General features: G+C 40.9%; 1 protein-coding gene across 12 annotated transcripts in view; it reads right to left on the bottom strand.

The window, feature by feature from the left end:
* The window catches only part of ANKS1B (ankyrin repeat and sterile alpha motif domain containing 1B), a 746,995-nt gene that overhangs the window by 352,416 nt on the left and 374,078 nt on the right, over nt 1-20,501 (bottom strand). For all 12 annotated transcript variants that reach the window (XM_073327431.1, XM_073327436.1, XM_073327427.1 and 9 more), the window contains one exon: nt 11,293-11,365. In XM_073327431.1, the coding sequence (XP_073183532.1) occupies nt 11,293-11,365 (73 nt within the window). The remainder of the gene's footprint in view (nt 1-11,292; nt 11,366-20,501) is intronic.

Below are 20,501 nucleotides of genomic sequence, written 5' to 3'. Positions count from 1 at the left end.
AGGAGAATAAAATTATACCTATAAGAAAGAAATCTTTTTTCTAAGTGTGACAAATACAGACTTCAAAAAGCCTCTAATGGTAAACACACAGGTAGTTTGAGGCAAATGAAAGCCATCCTAAACCCATTTTGGACATCATATATCAGATTAATCTCAGGTGCAATGCCATTAATGCAGAGCAAAGTTACATCTGGAATGAATTTGGCCCTGTGATAAATGAAGGGTGGGGGGAGCAGGGAGCTCCCTTTTATGGACACCCAGCTAGCCAGTTAGCTATAAAATCCCTGTTAGTAACTGTTCTCTACTTGCTTTACCTGTAAAGGGTTAAAAAGTCCACAGGTAAAGGAAGGGAGTGGGCACCTGACCAAAAGAGCCAATGGGAAGGCTAGAACTTTTTAAAATTGGGAAAAAAACTTTCCCTTTGTGTCTGTTGTTGCTCTCCGGAAAAGAGGGGAACAGGGCAGCAGTTATCTGTGAGAAGCTGAAGGTCAGGTATGAAAATCATCCGAATCATACCTAGAATTGCTTATTTGGAATACAGATGTGTAAATAGATCAGAAAATGTGTAGAAAGACGCAATTAGGTATATTCTGCTTATTTCTTATGGCTTGTGGATTCCTCTGTGCTAACCCCAGATGCTTTTGTTGCTTGTAACCTTTAAGCTGAACCCCCAGAAAACTATTTTGGGTGTTTAAATTTTGGAATTTCTCTTTTAAAAATCAAGCAATAGCCTGAGTTTTCAGATATATTTTCTTTCTTTTTGTTGTTATAAAATGTACCTTTTTAAGAACAGGATTTGTATTTTTGTGTCTTAAGAGGTTTGTGCACATGTTTTTTAGTTAGCTGGTGGCAACAGCTGATTTCTTTGTTTTCCTTTCTCAGTTCTTCCCCGGAGCAGGGGGTAGGTGAAAGGGCTTGAGGGTACCCCACAGGAAGGAATTACCAAGTGTGCCTTCCTGGGTTCCAAGGGGTTTTGCCCTTGGGTGGTGGCAGTATCTACCCATCCAAGGTCAGAGAGAAGCTGTAACCCTGGGAGTTTAATACAAGCCTGGAGTGGCCAGTATTAATTTTTAGAATCCTTGAGAGCTAACATGCTCAAACTAATATGTTTGTATTGTGTTGTGCATCAAACATAAGCTGCTTGTCTTCACTTTTGCAGCCTATCCCCACCCTACCTATCACCTTTCATTTACTATGGAGTTATCAACTCCTGCCTCCAACTGGCCAATGAGACAAGCCTCCATTGACCACTTGCTAATTATAACCAGCACGTTTGTGCTTTCACCCATGCTGCCCACTGTATTTGGAAAGAGCTCCCTATGAACATCCACAAAGCTACCTCATTATCCTCATTCAAATCCTTCCTCAAAATTCTCCTTTGGTTGATGCATACAAAAAAGTTCACAACAGTTAGGCTGCTCATGTGCTGTGACCACTGCCTATCATGCTGACTAATAATATCTCATGGTTTCCTTGTACCCCCATCTATCAGTATGTATTCATCTGTTGTCTCTTGTCTTATACTTATGGTGTAAGCTCTTTCAGGCAGGGATTGTCTTTCTGTTCTGTGTCCATACAGTGTCTAGTCCAGTGGGTCCTGGTCCATGACTAGGTATCCAAGGGGCAGTAATAATAGAATAATAATTTCCATGGTGCCAATGCCTTCAGTTCGCCAAGTAAATGAACTTCAAGGCCTGGTTACTGGTCCACCTTATACCCATTTTTATAAGGGTAAAGTGGTACCATGACTTCATTCTATATTCATCTGTAAAATTAAAGCACATATTGTCCTGCAAAGATTTTAATGTTCCTGTGGAATCTCTTCTCCATAAGTGTGATGCTAAATGTTCAGTGAGCTTATACTCAAAGTCCACCTAACTCTTTGTTTCTTTGTCTTTGTTTCTTCTATTCATCAGGCAATGCTGTTACTATAAGAGGACCACATCTAATGATATGTTTGACTGAATTTCACATTGCTATGACCTGGCTGGTCTCACTCATGTCAAAGCTCAGCTGATTTGAGCCAAGGCTGTTATCAAGGCCTTCCTCAGGGTTTTTTCCATCAGTCAGCTGTAAAACAGCTCCATGGCCCTCTCTCTACATGTTTACAAATGCACTATAGCTTGGATTTGGCCTTTGGGGGGCGGTAGGGGAACGACTCATTTTGTACTGTACATGTTCTAAAAGCTTACAGCTAAGGCCCAGGAGCGAGAAACGTGCAACTTATCTTTAGAGAAGCAGAATTACAGGTAATTTTCCCTTTACAACAAATTCCCATGCATTATCCACTGATATGGACATCCGAGTAGGATGGAAATTTAATAACAGTACTGAAATTCCACTCAGATTATTGACCCAGGCATTAAAAAATGAATGTTACACAAAATACCATATTTCTCCTGCAGAAGAACACAGCAAAAGAGTGAAACTCTCTTTGACTTTAGGCCTTGCAGAGTCAAAAACTCAAATGCACACTGGTATATAATGTTAATGTCAAATGACTTGAAATGTCCTTCACTATTAAGTAATTCCTTAGGTTTCCACCTTCTGACTCCTTAATAGTGAAAAAAGAGAAGAAAATGATAAGTAAAGACTTCAGATGACTCCATGCTTTCATTACAAGAGAGTCTACTTTAAACCTGAAGGGTGAAATCTTGTATCCATTGAAATCAATGGGGCAAGGATTTCATCGAAAATCTATCTTCCTATGTGGCACAGTAGATTACTTGAACACACAGAATGTGATGGTCAAAATTTTCAAAACTGGTTTTGATGTTTGGCTCTTAAACCCATGTTGAGGCATTTAAGTGGCCTGATTTTCAAAACTGCTGAGCACTTATAGAATCATGGAAGTGAAGGGCTGGAAGAGATCTCTAGATGCTTCCTAGTCAAGCCCTATGCTGAGGCAGGACTACGTAAATGTAGACCATCCCTGACAGGTGTTTGTCCAACGTGTTCTAAAAGACCTTCAATGATGGCGATTCCACAACCTCGCTTGGAAGTCTATTACAGTGCTTAACTATCCTTATGGTTAGAAAGTTTTTCCTAATATCTAACCTAAATCTCCTTGCTGCAGATTAAGCTGATTACATCTTGGAGATAGAGAACATCTTGGATCTTCAATGGACACGGAGAACAATTGGTCACCATTTTCTTTATAACAGCTTTTAACATATTTGAAGACTCTTATCAGGTTACCTCTGTTTCCTGCCCCTCCATTGTCTTTTTTCTCAAGACTAAACATGCCATTTTTTTAACCTTTCCTCATAGATCAGGTTTTCTAAACACTTTATCATTTTTATTGCTCTTCTCTGGACTCTTTCCAGTTTATCCATATTTTTCTTACAAGTAAGGCACCCAGAACTGTACACAATACTTCAGCTGAGGCATCACCAGTGCTGAGTAGAGCAGGACAATAACCTCCTATGTCTTACATACTCCTATTAATCTACGACAGAATATTAGTCTTTTTAGCAACTATATCATATGGACGACTCGTATTCAATTTGTGATCCACTATAACCCCTAGATCCTTTCAGTGGTATGGCTGCCTAGCCAGTTTCCCTCCATTTTGTAGTTGTGCATTTGATCTTTTTCTTCCTAAATATAGTATTTTGCACTTAGAGAGACAAGGTGGGTGAGGTAATATCTTTTATTGGACCAATTTCTGTTGGTGAGAGCACACTTTGCATCTTGAAATCTTGTCTCTCTCACCAATGAAATTGGTCCAATAAAATATATTGCCTCACCCACCTTGTCTCTTTAATATCATGGGACCAACACTGTTACAACTACACTGCATACTTTGCATTTGTCTTTATTGAATTTCATCTTACTGATTTCAGACCAATTCTCCAATTTGTCAAGGTAGTTTTCAATTCTAATCCACAGTGCTAGCAGCCCCTCCCATCTGCAAATTTTATAAGAACACTCTTTACTGCATTATCCAACTCATGAATTAAAATATTGAATGGTATTGGACCCAGGACAGACCCTGCAAAACCCCACTAGATATGTCCCCTGCATTTGACAATGGACCATTGATAACTACTCTTTTAGCATGGTGTTTCAACCAGTTTTGCACCCACTTTATAGCAATTTCATCCTCTAGACAATATTTCCCTAGTTTGCTTATGAGACTTTCATATGGGAAAAAGAAAAGGAGTACTTGTGGCACCTTAGAGACTAACCAATTTATTTGAGCATAAGCATAAGCTGTAGCTCATGAAAGCTTATGCTCAAATAAATTGGTTAGTCTCTAAGGTGTCACAAGTACTCCTTTTCTTTTTGTGAATACAGACTAACACAGCTGTTACTCTGAAACCTTTCATATGGGACTGTGTCAAAAGCACTCGAAGAAGAACTGGGCTTATTTAGTCTGCAGAAAAGAAGAGTGAGGGGGGATTTGATAGCAGCCTTCAACTACCTGAAGGAGGGTTCCAAAGAGAATGGAGCTAGGCTGTTCTCAGTGGTGGCAGATGACAGAACAAGAAGCAATGGTCTCAAGTTGCAGTGGGGGAGGTCTAGGTTGGATATTAGAAAACACTATTTCACTAGGAGGGTGGTGAAGCACTGGAATGGGTTACCTAGGGAGGTGGTGGAATCTCCATCCTTAGAGGTTTTTAAGACCTGGCTTGCCAAAGCCCTGGCTGGGATGATTTATTTGGGGTTGGTCCTGCTTTGAGCAGGGGGTTGGACTAGATGACCTCATGAGGTCTCTTCCAACCCTAATATTCTATGATTCTATGAAAGATTTTAGCTCATCCACCTTGTCCCTCTAATGGGAGAAGCAGACAGTTATGGTAAATCTAAATAAAGGAATACAGATGAGCAGAGCGCCTCTCATTAAAGTACATGAACTGGATGCATTATATCAAGGTGCTAAGTTTAACAATGCTGTCAGTTAAAGAGAGGAAGCAATTGCTATAAACTAAACACACTAAACTACAATTAAAGTATATCATTGCAAATATATAACTAACCACTGTGAAAACAGCCTTATGCCAACATGCCTACACATATCTAATTAAAATACTGCCTTAATTAAGTACTTATAATTTATCTGTTTTCTGCCCTTGAGGAGGGAGGATATTAACAGCTTTGGAGGAAGACTGCTTTGCCAAAGCTGCAACCATATGGCAGCAAACAGAGAATAGGGCCAGCCCAACAAGTCTTCCTATGTACAAAGAAAGTTTGATGTCTTTTAAGCCAAATTCTAGCAGAATTTACAAGCAGAAGCACACTGGAGGAGGGGAAGATTTCATGTTTGAGTATTGGTATCCCATCATTTAGCATGTGCAGAACAGACGGGAGAAGGAGAGGAAGACTGACTCCTAACATCTGGGAAGCATGGGTCTGAAAAGCTCACCTACAGGCTACAGTATTATAGAAGTAGCATGAGCTCTTCTTGCTCTCATTCAGCTTCTTTGGCCATTGTCCCACCCTCACTCCATCACTTCCTAATGGGAGAACCTAGTGCTGCTGTCTCCACTTTACACTCCCACTTCTTGTGCTCAAGAATGTGTTTGGTCCCTGCAGAGTGAAAAGGTGGCTTGTTGCAATCTTTCCCCACCTGCAGCACACCCATTTGACTAGGAGCAATCCAGACTTTTAAAAAAGAATAGTGTGCGCTATTCTAAACACCTGCAGCCTGACTCTGGCAGGTACAAAAGATAGTGGGGAAATGTGGCTATGGATATGCCTTTTTGCAGTAAGGAGCACCACCTAGCACATTAGCCAGCCAAGCAGTTTACTGCTCAAGGGGATGCTGTGTCTATTAAGCTGCCTCTTGTATGGGTACACGGAATGGGAGAGAGAGGCTTCCTGCATCATTTCACACCCTCTTTCAGTACATCTAGGCAGGAGCAATCACAACAACACTTATAACTATTAAACTGCAAATGAACCATCACCTGTATCCCAACTATCCATACAAAAAGAAGAAGAGAGATTTTGGACTCATCGTGGATAGTTCTCTGAAAACATCTGCTCAATGTGCAGTTGTAGTCAAAAAAAGCAAATAGAATGTCAGGAAGCATTAGGAAAGGGATAAATATTAAGACAGAAAATATCATAATGCCACTAGGTAAATCCATGGTACACCCAGACCTTTAATATTGCATGCAGTTCTGGTTGCTCCACCTAAAAAAAAAAGATATAATAGAATTGGGGTGAAAAATAGAGAATGGCAACAAAAATGATTACTGGTATGGAACAGCTTCCATATGAGGAAAGATTAAAAAAGGCTGGGATTGGTCAGTTTAGAAAAGAGACGACTAACGGGGGATATGATAGAGGTCTATAAAGTCATGAATGGTGTGGAGAAAGTGAATAGTTATTCACCTAACGTTCTTTACCCCTTTCACCTAACACAAGAACCAGGAGTCACCCAGTGAAATTAATAGGCAACAGGTTAAAACAAACAGAAGGAAGTACTTCCTCACACAACATACAGTCAACCTGTGGAACTCAGTGCCAGGGTATGTTCTGAAGGCCAAACCCATAATTGAGTTAAAAAAAGTAGATAAGTTCATGGAGGATAGGTCCATCAATGGTTATTAGCCAAAATGGTCAGGGACACAACCCCATGCTCTGTGTGTCCTCATATCTCAGATTGCCAGAAGCTGGGATTGGATGGCAGGGGATTGATCACTTTATAAATTGCCCTGTTCTGTTCCTGCCCTCTGAAGCATCTGGGACCAGATGCTGTTGGAAGACAGGATACTAGGTTATATGGACCACTGGTCTGACCCACTATGGCTATTCTTATGTTCTTCAAACTTGCTTTGATGTGGAACCATCCAGGATTTGCCTAACTCATCACTCATTTAAATACTAGATCCCTGAAGCATTCTGATTTCTAGTATGATGTACTTCCTATTCCTTGTGTTCAAGAGCCATTTCTCCCCAAAGTGTTAGTCTCTTAGTTATTCCCTTTCAAGTAACTTTCAGAAATAAACAAACTCTGAGCCCCATATCTCTGCATTGCTGCTGGGCAACCATGAATCTCTCATTAATCTGGAAACACTACTCTGCACTCCTTGAAAGAAAAAATTATGTAGAAAAATTTGCTTATAATCAGGCAAAAGAAAATGTGAATTTGAACTTTATTACTAATTATTATTATTATTTTACAGGGAAGTGCAGATGGTTGATATTTCAGCTTATTTGCTTTTCTAAAGACTTGCAGGATGTATATTACTTATCAAATTTAAGTATCTTGTCTGCCAAAAAAACAGACAGCTATTTAGTTGATTAAACTCCACCTCTCGATTGGCTGCAGTTAACTCACGTTATCATAATAATCATCATAGCGCAGATTTATATTTAGCCATTCTATTATTAATGCAAGTCATATTTCATACACAAAAAATATAATTCAATGAAAGTGAGATACTATGCAATATCAAAACCCTTTCATACTTGTTAAACAAGTGTACGTGTGTGTAAATTTCATTTAACTGCTGTTTGTCTCTACTAACATATATTGAAATTACGATAGCATAGTAACAAATGAAGACAAATAAAAATGAAGTGTGCCATTTCATATTACATTTCAGAGTGTGTATTATTTGAATGTTTATTGATTGTTAAATTAAAACTGATGTTTCCTGAAAATTATACTAAATAATCTAACCAGTTTCAAACAAATGAACGTAACATTGTCAGAAATCTTTCTGACTTCTACAGTGAACTCTAAATAATAATTCACCATTTTCAGTCTGCATCTCTGAAACTCTCTTACAAAGGCATTTAAATAAAACTACAGATTTGCTATATCTATGAAATTTAGAAAATTATTTTAAAATATGAGTTTATATAAAACAATTGTCACTTAATATTACATTAATTTTCCTATATAAATATAGGCTTGAGCCTCATGACTGGTTGAGCTGAGTGCACTGCAGGACCTGGGAGAGGGAGAGGAAAGACATGATGGCTTTCTTCTACCTTTGTGCATGACTTGAACTTGGGTTTCCTACAACATTCTAGGTGAGTGCCCTAACTATGAAGCTGTAGAGTCATATTCCCACACTCTATCCATTGATCTAAAGCTTATAAGGAAAGCAGCAGCAGCAACACCACCTCTTCCTCCAGCTGTTTTGTGAATGCTTTGCTTTGCTCTTGTCAAAATACCTGAAAATCTAAATTATTTTTTGGGGTCAAAACGAAACATTTCATTTTGACATTACTGAAAAAAATTTGACTTTTTTGGTTTGGCTCAAACATCTGGCAAACTCGACATGAATTTGTGAAAAGTTTCAGTCAACCTGAAACTGCACTGTTTGATGAATAAACTATTTGTCTGAAAATTTTCATTCATCTCTGATTATTTATTATTTGTATTACTGTAGTTCCTAGTAGCCTCAGCCACAGACCAGGACCTTGTTGTGATTGGAGCTGCACAAAACAGCAAAGAGACAGGCCAAAATAGAAGATATTCCTAGCATTCAAATCAAATCTCATTCAGATATAATAGTTTTAAAAGATTTAATCATATCATATCAAATAAATAAATATATATATATATATATATATATATATATATATATATATATATATATATATATATATATAATAAAAAGAGATCTTGGAAATGTTAGAGTATGTAGTAACAATTGTTTAACATCAATGAGATCTTGATGTTTCTTTATATGCTTTTTGGATATACAGGATGACTCTGTGATGAGTTCTCCCTGCTAAACTAGTTTTTTCCCCTTTACTCCTTTCTAGATGGCTCTCCCTGCATGCATTCTTTGAAGCGTGACAGTAAAAGCCAGCTGTTTGATTTTAGAGGCGTTTCTGTCTTGCACACTGGAATTTCTTGAAAAAAGGTGCCATTATTACAGCCCTCTAAGATGCAGGTAAATCAAACAATGTTCTTTCTGTGTATGTGTTTTAAAAAGCATAACCTTATCTAGCTGAAGTCTTTTTAAAATTTAGTGTGTAAGGAAAGGTGAATTCAAACTGGAGCACATGCAAGGAAAGGCTTCTAGGATGGTCCGAGGAATGGAAAAATCTACGTTATGAGAGGAGATTCAAAGAGCTTGACTTGGGTAGCCTAACCAAAAGAAGGGTGAGGGGAGAAATGATTGCTCTTTATAAACACATCAGAGGGATAAATACCAGGGAGGGAGAGGAGTTATTTAAGTGCCAATATTGACACAAGAACAAATGGATATAAACTGGCCATCAACAAATTTAAGCTTGAAATTAGACAAAGATTTCTAAGTGTCAGAGGAGTAAAGTTCTGGAACAGCCTTCCAGGGGGAGCAGTGGGGGCAAAAAACCTCACTGGTTTCAAGACTGAGTGTGATAAATTTATGGAGGTGATGGTATGATGAGACTACCTATGACATGTAGCTGATCTGTGATTGCTATCAGCCGGTGATGAGACATTAGATGGAGAAAGCTCTGAGTTACTACAGAGAATTCTTATAAAGTGAAAATTGTAATGGTGATGCTGTTTGTAGCAAGCTCTGAAAGAGACTAGCACTTCTTTAAAGGTAGCTTTGTTTGCATTAAAGATGGTTAGATTAGAAAAATGTGGTCTTACTTTGTTCATTTGTATACTTCTGATTCTTCACTGATGGTGGAATTATATAATGGAGCTCAGCTGAACTTACACAGATAAAGAAAAAGTGGTACAGGAAAAGCTGAGTTGTCAGCCAGCTGCAAACTGAAAGGAAGGAAGCTGAGACCCACAGAGGCTCTTTTGGAACAGAAGAGTGAAGAACATAATAGATTTCCTGTCAGTTGAAAGGGCTGGAGAACCAAATGTCACATGTGAGTGTCAGGAAAAAGAGTATGGAACATAGTGGCCACTGATAAGGCAGAAAGCACATGTGCTTGATGGCTAGAATTATTGGGAGGATTTCCTGACACAATTTAAAAAAATCACAGGGAAAATGAATCTCTGATCACAAGAAGTGATGGGAGCCTATCTGCACATAACTAAGCTATGTAACCCGATGTGCATTTTAGCATTTCTTTTGTTGTTCCCTTTCCCCTATCCCCCCATTTTTCTTGTGTTTCTTCATATCGAGGCTCTGATTTTGATTGAGATCTCTGAGTGCTACTATAGTCCAAAATAATAACAATCATTGTCATTCTGGCTGGAGAAGCCTTACCATAGCTTAAGAAACACTGTCTAGAGATCCTCTACCCATAATAGCTTATCCTCTACCATAGCTTAAGAAACACTGTCTAGAGGTCCTCTACCCATAATTCTACTTCGGACACTACAAATTCTAGAAAGTCAGCACAACATGCCTTTTCAGTCTCTTAATTTCACCTTCCTGGTTTTTCCACCATACTGATCATTCTCTTCCAGAAACAAATCTGCATGTGGGGTGTACTTTTTTGTAACCATATTTGCATTCAAGTATGTTATTTCCCCAGATTTTTCCCAGATTTTCTTTTTATTGACTAGCAATTACTTCTGCCTAATTAATAAGCTGCATAATCTCATCTAGTATAGACATCAGTATTGCTCCATGAAATAGCTTGCTATTAGAATACTCTGTTTTATTTTACCTAAATGATCAAATGCACAATCCCTGCCCAATACAGGCACGTATTACTCCATGGAAGAACTAGCAGGGATTTTCCAGTAGTAGTGTGGCACCAAGCTCTTTCCCCATGAAACGCTTTCTTCCACCAGCACTGGGAGTTGAAATGATAAATAATTTCTAAAATCTGATCTCTCAGCTCAGTAACATAGATTTATACTGACATGTCAACATGGTAGCTATGACTTAGACACCTCAGGTTTGTCTATACTAGGGAAAGTTTGAAAAATTTCCCACTATTTCTAACACCAGTCTCTGACTGCCAGCACAAGCTGTCAGCACCATTTTCAGCAGTGTCGAAGATTTGCTCCAAGCAGGGTTAGATAACATGGTGCTTAAAACAGTGTCACCAGCTGGTAGGCTGTCTACACTAGGGATCCCAACACTGGCAACAAAAACTCATCTGAATGAGTTAAAATTTTTCCCTATTGAAGACAATACCTTTTCCCTATCGAAGACAAGAACTTTTTCTCTGCTAAGGTTTCAAAACAACATTAATGATTCCAATATGCCATTTATAGTGATGATTCTGGAATAGCTGGCATACTACATCTGTGAAAGTGAATGAAACAAATTCTGTCCACTGGTATGAAAATAAATATAAGATGATTTCAACATATTGGGTTACTTAGTAGAATTCTATCACCAATTTTGCTATGTGTCCTAAAAGCCACCGTATTAAATAATATTTAGAAAAGAAAAGAAAGATTTTCTTTCTTACCTGCAGTATCATCATTCATCTCCTCTAGCCCGGTGTTAATTCCAGCATCTATGGAACTCATTATTTTATCAATCTGTAAGAGAGAAAGCAGGAAAATATCATAAACTCATCTATTGTATTTTATTTCAATTTTTCAAGTACCGAAACTAGGGCATTATTATTGTTATAAAAACAATAATAGAATCTAGAAGATCGCAAAGAAAAATGTAAAGGGCAACTTCTTCACAGCTGAATTTTAATTTTTCCTTTTTCTTTTCCTATTCACAAGCTCCTATTCACATATAACTGTATCAGTATACTTTCAACTATTTTGTCATACTTTAGATGTATGTAATATAAATAATGAAAAAGTTAAGATACATAAATGGTGACAATTTAGCATAACAAACAGAAGGTTAAGGGGTGAATTGATCACAGTTTATAAGAACAAAAATTTGATAATAGACTCCTCAGTGTAGCAGACAAAGGTATAACAAGATCCAATTCAGACTGAAAATAAGACACAAATTTTGAGCTGTGAGAATAATTAACCATTTGGATTGACTTTCCAAGATGGATTCTACATCACTAGCAATTTTAAAATCAAGGTTTGATGTTTTTCTAAAAAATATGCTCTAGTTTATTAAGGAATTAATTCATGGAAGTTCTATGAACTGTATTATACAGGAGGACAGACTAGATGAAGACAATAGCCCCTTTTGCCTTTATATCTATGAAATGGGAACATAATTTATAGGTGAAGCACTGAGTTGTTTGATGATGTTTGTAAGCCATTAGTGGACTATATAAACAGCAATGCTAATTGTTCATCCAGAGCACTCATTATAGGCTATTGGCTCCTCAGCTGTCACCTCTCTTGCATGGAGACCTGCTTCTCCTTTCCATTTCACTGGGGTTTTCCAGACTGTACGGTTCCTTGCCTACACTGTGATATTCTCAGCAAGCCAGAATGCCTAAAGAGGCCAGCATCTGTGCTTTGCTTTCTCTCTGAAGGCTTATGAACAGCGTAATTGACAGTGGTTATACGTCACCACATGGCCCTGTATAAATAAGCACATTTATTCTTAAGGTAAAAAGCATTACACAGAAAACATAAAAACAAAAAAATCCCTGGCCCACAATGATATATAAACTTAATACAGTAAGATCTCCCAAAGATATTGCAGGAAGTTGACATATTTGCCACACTAATGGATAGAGATATTGGTTTGGATTATTAAGCACCACCTCGCCTGTTCATTTAAAATTGTAGGGTAATTTTCTGAATCCTCTATTTATTTATTTGTTTGTTTGTTTTTCCAAGCCTACTGATGGAAAATATAATTGTGCCTACTGTGGCGTGATATGGGTTGTGAGGCCATATTGCATTCCTTGCAAGATGCCTTTGCACATTTGTTAATTTGTAGGTTTTTACTAGTTTCATAGATTCCAAGGCCAGAGGGACCACTGTGATCCTGTAGTCTGACCTCCTGCATAACACAAGCCATCCACAGAATTTCTCCAAAATAATTCCAAAAGCATGTCATTTAGAAAAAAAAACCCAATCTTGATTTAAAAATTGCCAGTGGTGAGAATCCACTATAAGCCTTGGTTAATTGTTCCACTGATTAATTACTCTCACTGTTAAAAAAATGAATTATTTCCAGTCTCAGTTTGTCTAGCTTCAGATTCCAGCCACTGGATTGTTTTCTCTGCTAGACTGAAAAGCCCATTGTTAAATATGTGTTCACTATGTTGGTACTTATAGACTGTAAAAATCTTTTCTTTGTTAAGCTAAATAGATTCAGCTCTGTGACTCTATCACTATAAGGTATGTTCTTTAGTTCTTTAATCATTCTCATGACACTTCACTGAACCCTCTCCAATTTATCAACATCCTTCTTGAATTGTGGGCACCAGAACTGGACATAGTATTCCAGTGGCAGTCACACCAGTGCTGAACACAGCAGTAAAATAACCTCTCCACTACTATGTGAAATTTCCCTATTTATGCATCCAATTATTGTATTAGCTCTTTGGGCCACAGCGTTGCACTGGGAGCTCATTTTCAGTTGATTATCCACCACAACCTGAAAATCTTTTTCAGAGACACTGTCTGCCAGGATAGAGTCCCCCATCCTGTAAATACGGCCTAAATTCTTTGTTCCTACCCGTATACATTCAGCAGTATTAAAGCACACCTTGTTTGCTTGCGCCCAATTTACCAAGCAATCCAGATCACTATGTATAAGTGACCTGTCTGTCGTCTGTATAATTTACGACTCCCCAATTTTTATGTCATCTGAAAATCTTATCAGTGATGATTTTATATTTTCTTTCAGATCATTGATAAAAATGTTAAAGGGCATAGAGCCACGACGCAGTCTCCACTAGAAACACGCCCGCTCAATGACATTTTGAGATCTATCAGTTAGCCAGCTTTTAATCCATTTAATGTGTTCCATTTTAATTTTAAATTGTTGTAGTTTTTAAAACAAAATGTCATGCAATACCAAGTCAAACCCCTTACAGAAGTATATTACATCAACATTATTACCTGTATCAACCACATTTGTAATCTCATAAAAAAGAGACATCAAGTTAGTTTGACAGGATCTATTTTTAATAAACCTGTGTTGATTTTGATTAACTATATACCCTCCTTGAATTCTTCATTAATTTAATCCTATATTCTTCCCTCTGCCCCCTTCCAAGGAAGACCATAAAAGAAAAAAGTGGGTCCAAGGGTTGGCACAGTACAATAAGTGAGAAAGCATGATGACAATAAGTAAAAAGTGTTTGGAAATAGAATAATTTTTTGTTTATTTGTTCCTATATTTAATGTTAGGAAAGAGTTCTACCTTTTCCTATGTGATAATACCAGTGACAGGAGAAAAATCAGAGAGATGATATAAAAATCCCAGCATCTGCAATTTTAGAACCACTACACAGTTTTTGGTAAATTAAGTTTTCATTTTTAAAAGGTCAAATTTTGATCTCAGTAACTTCATGATTTCCCTAAAATGTATACCAGTGACTGAGATTATGATGTGACTCTAAGCATCTTTTCATTGAGAAGATATAGCTTTCACAATTCAAGCCACCTTGTTGGGACTCTATTAAATCAGCTGTAAAAGTGACCTGCAACAACCTTTTTAAAAATTTAGTTTTTTCTGAGACAAAAGCAGCGTGTGAAAGTTCTGGGGTTCTTTTCAATTTTTTTCTCTCTTTTTAATGTTTTTAAATACCCTGGAGCTTGTCTCCACTGGAGGTAGCTCATGTAGTAGCATTACAGTGCAAACTGTGAGGGTAGATGATAGAGGTGCACTGGTGTAAAAAATGACCTGCACCAGAAAATGGCTTAGCCCAGTTTCAAACCCTTGTATGTAAAAGAAGCAAACAAAACAAGCAAACAAAACCTGAATGTAGACAAGCTTTAGAATATCAATCTCTGTTGTCCTTGGTTTTGCTAGAGGAGCTAATGGAGATCTCTGAGAGTATGCACTGTTAGTTTTTACATTTTAATTGAAAAGAAGTGGTGGCATAGCTTTAACTAAAATGTTCTCTCTCTATAATGTTAGTCAGGGTATGTCTACACTACGAAATTAGGTCGAATTTATAGAAGTCGGTTTTTTTGAAATCGGTTTTATATATTCGAGTGTGTGTGTCCCCACAGAAAATGCTCTAAGTGCATTAAGTGCATTAACTTGGCGGAGCGCTTCCACAGTACCGAGGCAAGCGTCGACTTCCGGAGCGTTGCACTGTGGGTAGCTATCCCACAGTTCCCGCAGTCTCCGCTGCCCATTGGAATTCTGGGTTGATATCCCAATGCCTGATGGGGCTAAAACATTGTCGCGGGTGGTTCTGGGTACATATCGTCAGGACCCCGTTCCCACCCTCCCTCCCCCCGTGAAAGCAAGGGCAGACAATCATTTCGCGCCTTTTCTCCTGAGTTACCTGTGCAGACGCCATACCACGGCAAGCATGGAGCCCGCTCAGGTAACCGTCACCCTATGTCTCCTGGGTGCTGGCAGACGCGGTACGGCTTTGCTGCACAGTAGCAGCAACCCATTGCCTTCTGGCAGCAGACGGTGCAATACGACTGGTAGTCGTCCTCGTCATGTCCGAGGTGCTCCTGGCCACGTCAGCTGGGAGCGCCTGGGCAGACATGGGCGCAGGGACTAAATTTGGAGTGACTTGACCAGGTCATTCTCTTTAGTCCTGCAGTCCTATTGAACCGTCTTATGGTGAGCGGGCAGGCGATACGGACTGCTAGCAGTCGTACTGTACCATCTTCTGCCAGGCAGGCAAGAGATGAGGATTGCTAGCAGTCATATTGTACCATCTTATGCCAGGCAGGCAAGAGATGAAGATGGCTAGCAGTCGTACTGTACCATCTTCTGCCAAGCAGCCATGAGATGTGGATGGCATGCAGTCCTTCTGCACCGTCTGCTGCCAGCCAAAGATGTAAAGGATAGATGGAGTGGGTCAGAACAAGAAATAGACCAGATTTGTTTTGTACTCATTTTCCTCCTCCCCTGTCTAGATCACACTGCAGTCAGTCACAGAGAAGGCGCAGCGAGGTTAATCTAGCCATGTATCAATCAGAGGCCAGGCTAACCTCCTTGTTCCAATAACAACGATAACTTTGGTGCACCATTTCTTATTGGAACCCTCCGTGCAGTCCTGCCTGAAATACTCCTTGATGTACAGGCACACCCTTTGTTGATTTTAGCTCCCTGAAGCCAACCCTGTAAGCCGTGTCGTCAGTCGCCCCTCCCTCCGTCAGAGCAACGGCAGACAATCGTTCTGCGCCTTTTTTCTGTGCGGACGCCATACCAAGGCAAGCATGGAGGCCGTTCAGCTCATTTTGGCAATTAGGAGCACATCAACCACCACACGCATTATCCAGCAGTATATGCAGCACCAGAACATGGCAACGCGATACCGGGCGAGGAGGTGACGTCAGCGCGGTCCCGTGAGTGATCAGGACATGGACACAGATTTCTCCGAAAGCATGGGCCCTGCCAATGCATGCATCATGGTGCTAATGGGGCAGGTTCATGCTGTGGAACGCCGATTCTGAGCTAGGGAAACAAGCACAGACTGGTGGGACCGCATAGTGTTGCAGGTCTGGGACGATTCCCAGTGGCTGCGAAACTTTCGCATGCGTAAGGGCACTTTCATGGAACTTTGTGACTTGCTTTCCCCTGCCCTGAAGCGCATGAATACCAGGATGAGAGCAGCCCTCACAGTTGAGAAGCGAGTGGCGATAGCCCTGTGGAAGCTTGCAACGCCAGACAGCTACCGGTCAGTTGGGAATCAATTTGGAGTGGGCAAATCTACTGTCGGGGCTGCTGTGATGCAAGTAGCTCACGCAATCAAAGATCTGCTGATATCAAGGGTAGTGACCCTGGGAAATGTGCAGGTCATAGTGGATGGCTTCGCTGCAATGGGATTCCCTAACTGTGGTGGGGCTATAGACGGAACCCATATCCCTATCTTGGCACCGGAGCACCAAGCCGCCGAGTACATAAACCGCAAGGGGTACTTTTCAATAGTGCTGCAAGCTCTGGTGGATCACAAGGGACGTTTCACCAACATCAACGTGGGATGGCCGGGAAAGGTGCATGACGCTCGCATCTTCAGGAACTCTGGTCTGTTTCAAAAGCTGCAGGAAGGGACTTTATTCCCAGACCAGAAAATAACTGTTGGGGATGTTGAAATGCCTATATGTATCCTTGGGGACCCAGCCTACCCCTTAATGCCATGGCTCATGAAGCCGTACACAGGCAGCCTGGACAGTGGTCAGGAGCTGTTCAACTACAGGCTGAGCAAGTGCAGAATGGTGGTAGAATGTGCATTTGGACGTTTAAAGGCGCGCTGGCGCAGTTTACTGACTCGCTTAGACCTCAGCGAAACCAATATTCCCACTGTTATTACTGCTTGCTGTGTGCTCCACAATATCTGTGAGAGTAAGGGGGAGACGTTTATGGCGGGGTGGGAGGCTGAGGCAAATCGCCTAGCTGCTGGTTACGCGCAGCCAGACACCAGGGCGGTTAGAAGAGCACAGGAGGGCGCGGTACGCATCAGAGAAGCTTTGAAAACCAGTTTCATGACTGGCCAGGCTACGGTGTGAAAGTTCTGTTTGTTTCTCCTTGATGAAACCCCCCGCCCCTTGGTTCACTCTACTTCCCTGTAAGCTAACCACCTCCCCTCCTCCCTTTAATCACCGCTTGCAGAGGCAATAAAGTCATTGCTGCTTCACAGTCATGCATTCGTTATTCATTCATCACACAAATAGGGAGATGACTACCAAGGTATCCCAGGAGGGGTGGTGGAGGAGGGAAGGAAAATGCCACACAGCACTTTAAGCACAGCACTTTAAAAGTTTACAACTTTAAAATTTATTGAATGACAGCCTTCTTTTTTTTGGGCAATCCTCTGTGGTGGAGTGGCTGGTTGGCCGGAGGCCCCCCCACCGCGTTCTTGGGCGTCTGGGTGTGGAGGCTATGGAACTTGGGGAGGAGGGCGGTTGGTTACAGAGGGGCAGCAGTGGCAGTCTGTGCTCCAGCTGCCTTTGCTGCAGCTCAACCATACACTGGAGCATTCTGGTTTGGTCCTGCAGCAGCCTCAGCATTGAATCCTGCCTCCTCTCATCACGCTGCCGCCACATTTGAGCTTCAGCCCTGTCTTCAGCCCGCCACTTACTCTCTTCAGCCCTCCACCTCTCCTCCCGGTCATTTTGTGCTTTCCTGCACTCTGACATTATTTGCCTCCACGCATTCGTCTGTGCTCTGTCAGTGTGGGAGGACAGCATGAGCTCGGAGAACATTTCATCGTGAGTGCGTTTTTTTTTCTTTCTAAGCTTCACTAGCCTCTGGGAAGGAGAAGATCCTGTGATCATTGAAACACATGCAGCTGGTGGAGAAAAAAAAAGGGACAGCGGTATTTAAAAAGACACATTTTATAAAACAGTGGCTACACTCTTTCAGGGTAAACCTTGCTGTTAACATTACATCCATAGCACATGTGCTTTCGTTACAAGGTCACATTTTGCCTCCCCCCACCGCGTGACTACCCCCTCAACCTTCCCCCCTCCCTGTGGCTAACAGCGGCGAACATTTCTGTTCAGCCACAGGCAAACAGCCCAGCAGGAATGGGCTATACTGAGTGTCCCTGAAGAAAAGCACTCTATTTCAACCAGGTGACCATGAATTATATCTCACTCTCCTGAGGATAACACAGAGAGATAAAGAACAGATTTTGGTTGAATGCCAGCAAACATACACTGCAATGCTTTGTTCTACAGTGATTCCCGAGTATGTGTTACTGGCCTGAAGTGATAAAGTGTCCTACCATGAAGGACGAAATAAGGCTGCCCTCCCCAGAAACCTTTTGCAAAGGCTTTAGGACTACATCTAGGAGAACCGCAAATGCCAGGGCAAAGTAATCCTTTCACATGCTTGCTTTTAAACCATGTATAGCATTTTAAAAGGTACACTCACCAGAGGTCCCTTCTCCGCCTGCTGGGTCCAGGAGGCAGCCTTGGGTGGGTTCGGGGGGTACTGGCTCCAGGTCTAGGGTGAGAAACAGTTCCTGGCTGTCGGGAAAACCGGTTTCTCCGCTTGCTTGCTGTGAGCTATCTACAACCTCCTCCTCCTCATCATCTTCTTCGTCCCCAAAACCTGCTTCCGTATTGCCTCCATCTCCATTGAAGGAGTCGAACAACACGGCTGGGGTAGTGGTGGCTGAACCCCCTAAAATGGCATGCAGCTCATCATAGAAGCGGCATGTTTGGGGCTCTGACCCAGAGCGGCTGTTCGCCTCTCTGGTTTTCTGGTAGGCTTGCCTCAGCTCCTTCAGTTTCACGCGGCACTGCTTCGGGTCCCTGTTATGGCCTCTGTCCTTCATGCCCTGGGAGATTTTCACAAAGGTTTTGGCATTTCGAAAACTGGAACGGAGTTCTGATAGCACGGATTCCTCTCCCCAAACAGCGATCAGATCCCGTACCTCCCGTTCGGTCCATGCTGGAGCTCTTTTGCGATTCTGGGACTCCATCATGGTCACCTGTGCTGATGAGCTCTGCATGGTCACCTGCAGCTTGCCACGCTGGCCAAACAGGAAATGAGATTCAAAAGTTTGCGGTTCTTTTCCTGTCTACCTGGCCAGTGCATCTGAGTTGAGAGTGCTGTCCAGAGCGGTCAGAATGGAGCACTCTGGGATAGCTCCCGGAGGCCAATACCATCGAATTGTGTCCACAGTACCCCAAATTCGAGCTGGGAACGTCGATTTAAGCGCTAATCCACTTGTCAGGGGTGGAGTAAGGAAATCGATTTTAAGAGCCCTTTAAGTCGAAATAAAGGGCTTCACTGTGTGGACGGGTGCAGGTTTAAATCGATTTAACGTTGCTAAATTCGACCTAAAGTCCTAGTGTAGACCAGGGCTCAGTCATTGACATCAAATAGGTGATAACATTTTTTTTAAATAATCTTTAAACAGGGACTAAAAGGCTTCCCCTCTCAACTGCTCAGTTTTCACCCTCTTGAATCTTGTACTATCATCACTTTGCTAGTCATTAGAGAATCTTCTAGGAAAGATAGGACATAAATTTCTAATTTTGAAAAACAAGCTTTAAAAATAAATCAAACCAAACCAAACACCAAAACCCCTCCACACCTTTCATGCCGTCTTTATAGATCATAAAATGAGGGGTGTGTGTGTGGAGAGAGATACTCCCCTTTTGCAGCTTACCTTTAAAGAAAGGCAACTGCAGCTACACAAGAGTTGCAATATTTCAAATGCCCCCCTCTCCCAACTCATTCACCACAATAGGATGGGAACTTCAGTGTCTACTGTGGACAATTTATATGCTTATCATTTAGGACAGCAGTAAGGAAAAAACTCAATTAGAGTAAAGATGCTATAAAAATATTGAAAACTTTAAACCAAATTCTGAAACTACAGAAAAATGTCCTTCAAACGCATCACAAAAGCAGCATTAACCTGTACCCACATCCCAGATCAAAACAGCCCCAAGCATAGCTCCCCTCCAACACCCACTTATTCCTGCCAGGACCAAGAACATATGAAGTGCTGTGTACAAGGGCAATTGAATGTCAGAGGATGTGTTATACATCAAGGGCTTATGGAAACTCAACAGGTTTTGTTCCACTTAAAAAAGTGGGATCTACAGATTTTTCATATCTGCCATTCTCTATTGTCCCTTG

This window comes from Lepidochelys kempii, chromosome 1 (genome assembly GCF_965140265.1).
Source record: "Lepidochelys kempii isolate rLepKem1 chromosome 1, rLepKem1.hap2, whole genome shotgun sequence".
Classification (NCBI taxonomy): domain Eukaryota; kingdom Metazoa; phylum Chordata; order Testudines; family Cheloniidae; genus Lepidochelys; species Lepidochelys kempii.
This window is presented reverse-complemented; position numbering and strand designations above follow the sequence as displayed.